The sequence below is a fragment of the Pinus tabuliformis genome, chromosome 2_1, assembly GCF_031772625.1.
Source record: "Pinus tabuliformis cultivar Carrire ecotype Pingquan chromosome 2_1, CPIR1, whole genome shotgun sequence".
Classification (NCBI taxonomy): Eukaryota; Viridiplantae; Streptophyta; class Pinopsida; order Pinales; family Pinaceae; genus Pinus; species Pinus tabuliformis.
In genome coordinates this window covers 313,076,458-313,085,645 of record NC_142299.1, presented here as the reverse complement: position 1 = coordinate 313,085,645, position 9,188 = coordinate 313,076,458, and the positions used below count along the sequence as shown (strand labels likewise).

The 9,188-nt window shown below is 35.2% G+C and overlaps 1 protein-coding gene across 1 annotated transcript; it reads left to right on the top strand.

The window, feature by feature from the left end:
• LOC149200104 (putative prolyl 4-hydroxylase 10) lies at positions 1-8,552 on the top strand. Its single transcript, XM_089402586.1, has 8 exons — positions 1-884; positions 3,071-3,149; positions 3,374-3,471; positions 3,580-3,677; positions 4,149-4,278; positions 4,390-4,577; positions 4,882-4,972; positions 8,202-8,552. Exons 1-7 carry the CDS (start codon positions 709-711, stop codon positions 4,953-4,955), a joined length of 843 nt encoding a protein of 280 aa, XP_089258712.1. The 5' UTR covers positions 1-708; the 3' UTR covers positions 4,956-4,972; positions 8,202-8,552.
• The last annotated feature ends 636 nt before the right edge of the window (positions 8,553-9,188 follow it).

Here is a 9,188-nt window from a genome sequence, read left to right as displayed (position 1 = left end):
GCAAATACAACCCTTTTGGGTCATGTCTCTGATCTTGTTTTCAGTTAGCATCATTACAAGTTTGAAAATGGCACGTTTACAAGTTTGAAAATGCCACATTTACAAGTTTAATGTGTGCTGGTAACATTTATTCAATTTAACCAATCCACACCATAAATTTCGAACGAATTCTCGCAAGCCGCGTACAGTCAACCCCTGCAAATTCGAAGCCCAAGAATTCTCACAAGATCTTAACATGCTGTTACAGTCAAATTATTGCACCTTCAATTTCAAAGGGCGGTCCATCTTTCTATCCAAAGCCGTTTCTTAGAAGTCACTTGCTGGTCAACAAAATTGTAGTCTCGGGAATTTCCCGCGATACCTTCTCTATGCCGTGGTAGTTTCGGAAGTTTCCCGCAAAACCCCTCACAATGCCGCGGGAGTTTTGGAAATTTCAGGGGGCAGCCCATTGTTAACTGTCAACCATTTTTAGTGGAGGGTAGTTTTCGAAATTTCGAGGGGCAGCCTATAGTTTGTATGGAAGATACCATTAAAACTATAATCCCAACTATATAAATCTTTTAACTAAAATGCTTGCATATCAAAATCATTGCAGACATAGCCATTAGCCTTCTGGAAGACTCCATTAAAGCTAAAATACCAACAGTAGATTTTTATTCGACACAGTTCTTTTCTCGCAGACAGCAATTAGCCTTCAATTGATAAAGAATGGCAAAAGCAGGCCTATTTAAAAAACCAAACAGGTCTTTGGAACGCTCTCTCTTTGTCCTGCTGTCGATTGTTTTACTGCTTATGCTCGCGCTGGGAATGTTTTCTGTACCCCAAGAATCAAAAGCCATGAAATATAAAAAATTAACTGAAAGTACTGATCCCGACGGACACAGGTGCACTTCAGATTCTCTCTACATTATTTTTCCCCGTTTTCCTGTTATATCATGTCTGGTTATTTTCTATAACCCTGTGCATTAGTATTTTATATGGATTTGCGGATTTATTATCTTTTGAGGGCATAGATATGTTGTGCTAATATGTAAGAAAAATGTGTCAGGGTTTCCTTGTTTCTGGACTCTATATTCAGGGGTAAAATTGTCCATTGTTGAAGTTAATATTTAATTATTGCTTGATACCAGTAGACATGATTACAACAATGAAATTTGGCAGATTCTCTATTCATCACTTTTTTCCATTATTCCTGTTATGCCATGTCTGGTTATATTTCCATAACTCTGTACAATGAGTATTTTATGTGGATATGCAGATTGGGTTTTTTTAGGGGATTAGATGTGATGTGCAAATATGCAAGAAAAATGTGTCAGGTATCCTTGTTTCTGGATTCTATATTCAGGGGTCAAATTGTCCACTGTTATAAAGTTAATATTAAATTTTTGCTTGAGATCTTTAGACATGATTACAGCAACGAAATTCAGTAGCTTTGATACCATCACGGCAGTATGCAGAGGAGATAGGAACATAGTGAAAAGTAGGCAACCAAGGAATCTAATGGTAAATTAGCCTACACAGTTACTGGCACCGCAATGCACACGATTTCAATGGTAGCTTAGCATAAATAATCACTCCCACCTTTAGGGAGGAGTACTCAATGGTAGCTTAACTTAGGTAATCACTACCACCATAGGCATGAGAATCCAACCAATAAGTCTTAAGAGCACAAAGAAAAACACAAAATAAGCAACAACATCTGAAGAAGATTTGGATCAGAGTGATTGCACTCTAGAAAGATTAAGTTCAATGATCTGCAAAAATCTTTACCACAGTTTTTATTTTTTCTATAGATATGCATAACACGTGACCACTATATTAGTTATACATTGAAATCAATGTGTAACCATGAATAATTAAAGGACAACCACATATGAAATCATAAATGAAGTAGACACAAGTAGGAAACACTCCTTGTAGAATTAAAACTTAACCTTGAAACACTATCTTGGGCAGCCGTCAAAAGACAGTGGACAGCAATAACCAAGAGATTGCAGCAGTAAAATCTTTTAACAAACAGAATGATTACAGCAAGAGGAATGGAGGGTTTCACCTCAACCCTGATGTCTTTTTTTGGGATAAGACCTCCCTTCTACAAAGATTATTTCAGCAGATTTATATAGGTAATTTCGAACAATCAAATCAACCCGAGAAGGAAAAAACGTAAATGAATAGCCTTGCATTAGAATGCCCCTTAGCTTATTCCTTCCAAAGATCTTCAACTAAGCTTGGAAAGGAATTTCCACATTCCAACCATGCCCAACAAATGAGAGCTCTCTTCTCTTTATAGAGCTCCCACTCAACCATTTTACAATAAAATATTATTGAGTAACTTCTAGATCCATGATCCAATGGTAGCTTAGCCTATATCATCATCACACCCAAGCTACAGGATCCAAATGATAGTTGCCTCATCTATCAGCTACCACAAGAGTATTATAGCAAGCAAATTCTCCACTTTGTCGTTAGGCCACAAGTTTATGTCTCAAATTGTCCATTCTAAGAGAGAAACTATTTCAAACTAGGGCATGAACCCACTTGTATGGTGACAAGGAACAGATGAATGCTTATAGGTAAGTTTTCTTATGCTCACAGTAATATGGTTAAAAGAATCCTTACAACCTGCAGTGATATATGTGGGCCATCAAATCTATAGTTGTGAGGTATTTAAAATGAAATAAATATATCTGAAGCTTCAACCTCACATGTGTTCCACTGATTTAAATACCGTCAAAGAAATTTCGGATGGAATTCACTATAAGTATCCATTGCCTTTAACTTTATCTAATTTGGAATTTGTTTGCCCAGATAAAACAGAATTAAAATTCAATTGTATAGAAGGAAGTTGTAGATAAATCTTCTATTGAAGAAGATTGTACCCTTCATCTTGTGTTTCCTTCCACTCTAATGCATATTACATTACATATAAGCTATGTTATTGTATTTGACTTGCTTTTGGTAGGATTTGGATCTGAATTTACGAGAAAAACTGAGAAAACGAAATTGAAGAAACAGTTCAGTGTCTCTGAATTTTGCCAGACTGACCAAGTTGTTTTCTTTTGAAGTATAGTTATGGAAATGAAGAATCAAGGCAGCCGGTGGAGGTTCTATCATGGGAGCCACGAGCCTTTCTGTATCACAATTTTCTGGTCAGTATACAAATCATTGGAAATTTTTCTTGACATTAAAATCTCTGAGAACCTATCCTAATTTAGTTTACTTTTTCATAATGGAAACATTGATTGAGGTAATTTCTGGTATTTTTATCACCAAGAATGGTTTGAATTGGTTTTCATGTCTTTAGTATCCACATGAAATCATAATGTATAATAATTCTAGCATTTATCTGATTTGATTAATTACCTTTAAGCAGACCAAGGATGAATGTGAATATTTAATTAATACTGCGAAACCACACATGGAAAGGTCATATGTTGTGGATAGCAAAACAGGAAAAAGCGTGGAGAGCAGGTTTGTTTGATTTTTTTTTTTTTTACTTTTGATTAAGCTTTTGAAATCGACATTGCTTCTTTGTACCATATCAGTCTGATGTATTTAACACCTTATACTGCACCACAGAGTCCGCACAAGCTCCGGTTACTTCCTAAGCCGAGGACGAGATAAAATTGTACGTAGGATTGAAAAAAGGATTGCAGATTTTGCACACCTACCTGAAGGTATTTAAGTATATCCACTCCCCTTTGAATTTGTAATAATGCTTCGAACTCATTGTTTCAGTCCTCTGTCATTTTCTATTCCAGTTCATTGTATCTTTTATAGGTTCTATTTCTTACTGGTTGCCAGTATGAGATTGATTGATAACAATTATATCTCTGATGGGTGCCCACTGTCTTTGCCATTCAATCTATAATTTTTCATGAAGTGTGATTGCAATACCGTTTATCCAAAATCATTAGTATAGCAGTGCTCTTAAATAGAGGTTTTAGAAGTTTTTTTGCCTTCAATATTTGTCAGCAAGGTTATAGTAGAGATTCAAGAATTTTGGAAGCTAACCAGCTGGAGCAACATAATGCTTGATCTCTTATTTTCAATAATTGTGCGCAATCCAGAGATGAACGATGTGAGAATGTGCTGAATATATAATTCAAGATACAAAAGTAACCGTTTTATCTCTCAATTGATGACAGAAAATGGAGAGGGTCTTCACGTCCTGCACTACAATGTTGGGCAGAAATATGAGCCACATTTTGATTATTTCCTTGATCCATTCAACACTAAGAATGGTGGGCAGCGTATGGCTACTATGCTGATGTACCTGTATGTCCTTTATTAACTATTTTATAATACCAACAAGCCCTGTTTTATATTGTTGCCATCATAGTCTCATAGTTGTTTATACGATCTAAATGAGATACTCATTCACTACAGATCAGATGTGGAGAAAGGAGGAGAGACTGTTTTTCCAAGCCATGAAGTAAACAGCAGTAGTGTTCCATGGTGGGATCAGTTATCTGAATGTGGCAGATCTGGCTTATCGGTGAGGCCAAGAATGGGAGATGCTATACTTTTTTGGAGCATGAAACCTGATGCTACTGAAGATCCAATGAGTTTACATGGTTAGTATATCAGTCTACAGATTATTTTAAACATCTAAGTACTATGCAAACAGTAGCAGGAGAGATTTTTTTACGATTTCTTTAAATATCTGAATTTCTTTCAAGGTTTAGTAACAAGTTACAAAACCCTTCATTTTGATCCAGCCAAAGATTGTTGCATGTGAATATCATTTTTTCAAGGCACATTTTTTTGGAAGCAGATGTTTCGCTAATGATCAAGCTGATGCACTATCTTGCAAAATCCTACTCTTCCCTCAAATGTAATTTAGGTTTTTAAGTTTATACAGTGTTGTATTTTTGACAGGTAGCTGCCCGGTAATTGAGGGTAATAAGTGGTCAGCTACAAAATGGATGCATGTTGATAAGTACAATATGTGATTGATGATCATATAAAGGTAATGTTCTTGCATTTCAAAAGTTTATTTACTGTTTAAGTTTGCCTGCTAATCTATTTGCCAGTCCCTGCCCTTGTTTGTTTATTCTACACTACTCTGTGCACATAAAACCTGTGTGTAAAATTTCATAGATGTGACGAGAGAGGAGTATGGAACCCAAGAGATTAGTCATCCAAGAGGGGTACATAAATCTACGAATATAGGTCCTAGAGGGCATCGAGTTGGGATTCACTGCTGAGGTAATGGAGGAGACTGAGGGGGTTTCGGGAAGAGAGAAGAGTTCTTTGTGATTGATAAGTTTAAATAATTTCAAACTTATTAGGGGCGAAGTCCATGGTGGCCTTAAGAATTGCTTGCATGCTTTTTTTAATGATTTACATGATTGTTGACTTTTGGGAAACATGGCAAATAGAGGAAGATAAAATGGAGAAATCCTGGTACTAATAGGCATGGTACAGATTGCATGGTTTAACTTAGTTCCACATGGAATGTGAATCTCTTCATAAAATCTATCAAATATATTCCCATGGTTGTTGTGGAATTAGTAGAGGAATGTATGATCCTTGCTTCTAGTTTGGGGTGTTAGCGATGGTGCAAGCTATGGAAGATTGAATCTCATGCTATGTCTTTACATAGATTTCGCTAGTAGTTGTATTTTTCAAAAACAGCAAGTATTTTATGGGTGCCAAAATGGCTTTTGGTCTTGGAGTAATGTTCTTCCTAGATTGGCTTTGGGCATTGCTCGCCAATTGGAAGAGACACACTTATAAGGTTGGAGATTAGGTTATTGTTAAGGCGATGATTTATAGTGAACATTCTTGTGTGAGCATCTTTATAAATTTGTGCATTATGCAGATCTACTTCATAAATTTGTAGCTACTTACTCTTGTGTCACTGGCCAGTATCATAATGGTGAGGAGTGTGCCAACTTGTGGATTAAGGCAATCAATCACTAGATTTGTTGAGCCTCTCTTAATGAAATTTCTGGAAGAATGCCATCCATTTCATGTAGTGGGCACTCTACACTTTGTTCCTTGTAATGCAAAAAGTACAAAGGTTTGGGATCATCATGAAATAGTAGTCTCCTTACCTTGTAAGTAATGTTTCCATTGATGTGATGTTTAATGGTGTACAATTCCTAGTTGTCCACTGAATAGTTTCATAGTTTCATATGGTGTTGTTAAATGTCTATGAGTAATATGCAATAGGATGCCAAATTGAGTCAGGAACGATCCCGCGGCATATGCAAATGTGTTGATCTCGATCTCAAAAGGATGGCATAGATCTTGGAAGATTACAACATAGGAAATTTCAAATCTAGGATTTTAGAAATTTCACATCTTTCTTGGAGGTTTCCTGATATCCCAGTTATATGATTTTTCAGTCTTGGGGATGTTATTAAAATATGATAGAACAACATCTAGAATGAAAAATATTTCACTTTTTAACAACCCAAATCAACAAGGCAATCCAAGAGAAAAGATTTCACGTTTTAACAACCCAAATCAACAAGGCAATCCAAGAGAAAAGATTTCACTTTTTAACAACCCAAATCAACAAGGCAATCCAAGAGAAAAGATACCGCATTTGTGCCAAGAAGTTTTGGACCTGTAAGACAATCTTATCGTGCATAAACGAAGTCTGAAAATCACTTTATGATATGAGGATTGCAGTAGTAATTCTTCACTATCTTTTTCAAGAAGTTTTGGACCTGTAAGACAATCTTATCGTGCATAAACGAAGTCTGAAAATCACTTTATGATATGAGGATTACAGTAGTAATTCTTCTCTATCTTTTTCAAGATTAATGTTAAAACTCTTGACAATTTCACCCTTAACTTAATGTCAAATCATTAAGATACGCAAGTACTGGAAATTAATAAACCAAAAAGAATTAGATAGTTGAAAATAAAAACATACAATATGACAATTTTGGACTGCTGAAAAATTCATATATAGGTATAAGGATGGATTTCATATACATACCATAGCCTCATTCGAAGGCTAGCACAATGCTCTAGCGATAGCTAGGGGAAACAAAGAAAACCCTAGCTCCACCAATGATTCTCCATAGGCTAGCATCAACATTAACAAGCCTTCTTGGCCAGATGTCTCTTCTTCTTTTCTACTTCAGCAAATACAACCTATTGTTTAATCACAAAACCCTTCCACCAATGTCTCGAAGGGATGAAAACTGATCATTGTAATCAAGAGCATAACAAGCCTTCTTGGCCAGATGTCTCTTCTTCTTTTCTACTTCAGCAAATACAACCTATTGTTTAATCACAAAACCCTTCCACCAATGTCTCGAAGGGATGAAAACTGATCCTTGTGATCAAGATGCTCCCAGAACTCCAAGAAATCCTAGCACTTCCAAGAGAAGAGAGGTAAGGTACAAAGAGAGGAAGAGAGAGAATCAAGTGTGCTCTTCTTCTCACATCCCTTACACAAGATGCTGAAGTGATTGTGTGATATGAAATTACTCTCTCCCTCCTCTATATATATGAGACTAAGGGAGGCCACCAATACGTATTTAAGCCTATACCCCTGCAAAGCAAGGCACGAAACCAAGTAGGCTCACACGTGAAGCGTTACAATTTTCAAGCTCCGAAGTGATGTCAGACAGGAGCAAGGCTCCAATGCAAGGGGTACAAAGAGGGCACTTTGTGATATGTGTCCAATTCTCCTTATCAACACCAGATCACTGCCTATCAAGGCAAACTCCCCAACATGCCACCAGATCACTGCCTATCAAGGCAAACACCCCAACATGCCACCAGATCACAACCAAACGTAACAATATAGTTGAATGTCACAATTACAATTTTGAAAATTTTGTAGGTTGAGAAATAGTTAAATAGAATATCCAAAATTCAAAACTATTTGAATCATATTTATCCTTTTGTAAAAAGTAACGGCCATGAAAATGGTCCTTTTACTGCAAACACATCCTACAAAGTAATTTATTGGATAACACAAAAGTTTCAAACATGTGTGTTGTATTAATCTAGATAGTGGCTGTAGGAGACATATAAGTGCAAGTCAAGATTTTAATTTGTCTTTTTTTAATATTGATTGATAAACTGTAGAGTAAATTTGTATTTCTATACTGCCTTTCTAATAGAAGGTTCCTAAATAATTATTTTCTTTCTGTTTTCCATAGTTTTATTACAATTTTTTTTTAAGAATTTTAACATTACATAAGTTTTTCGTTTATATTTTCTTGCAGGTAAAAATTTGGATAAGCTTTAGGCGAAACTTGCAGGCTTTTTTTCAACTCAAAGCCATGGGATCTTCACTCCAATTAACGTTGCAGCCTGACGAAATCCACAATCTAGTTAGAAGTTTGACGTATGCAACAATACAATATCGTTAAGATTGAGAGTCTAGTTTAAATACTTGATTCTCCAATTCCAAACATTCTTTCATTTTTTTGCCAATATTCTTCAGTATTATTGGTACGGAAGAATTCCATTTTGATTAATAAGATGAACAATTATTTAGTATGTAGTATCCAGTAACTAACAATAACATGCTCACCCTCTTTGATCAGTGAAATAATAGTTTATAATTGATGTCACCCTCTTTGATCAGTGAAATAATAGTTTATAATTGATGTCACCCTCTTTGATCAGTGAAATAATAGTTTATAATTGATGTGGAAGAGATTCTCATAAACATGCATAAACTAAAGTAGAAAACAAATTGACAATTAACCTCTAATATCATGGATCTTGGTTATCTTTTAAGCATTAAGAGGTTTGCCAGCGAGTTGCTTTTATTGCTAATAGTACTTAATAGCCTTGTGATTAACAATTATTTAATCACGGTAGTTGAAAGAATCCAAATATCCTCACACTTCCTAATTAGTTCATACTCCCAAGGAATGTGTTTCTTTAAGCATTATTATGTTATTTTAATCATAGTGTTGTAAGGAATTATTTAATAATATTAGGACTTTTGACAACAACAAAAAGTCCACTACTAATTATTTATGTTTATGAGATAGTAGTGTAATAATCCGTGTCTATGAAACAGTAGTGGATATTTATTTAAGGTAAAGGATTTTTTTAATAAATTTTATTGGGTAGTTGGTATTTATTAATGATGGGAGTATACGTATATAAGGTTTTTCTATTGAGAATTAATTTGAAGAGATAATTGTATGGAATATTTTTTTTAGTATCGGTGTATTTGGAACTTTGTGCAATAGAAA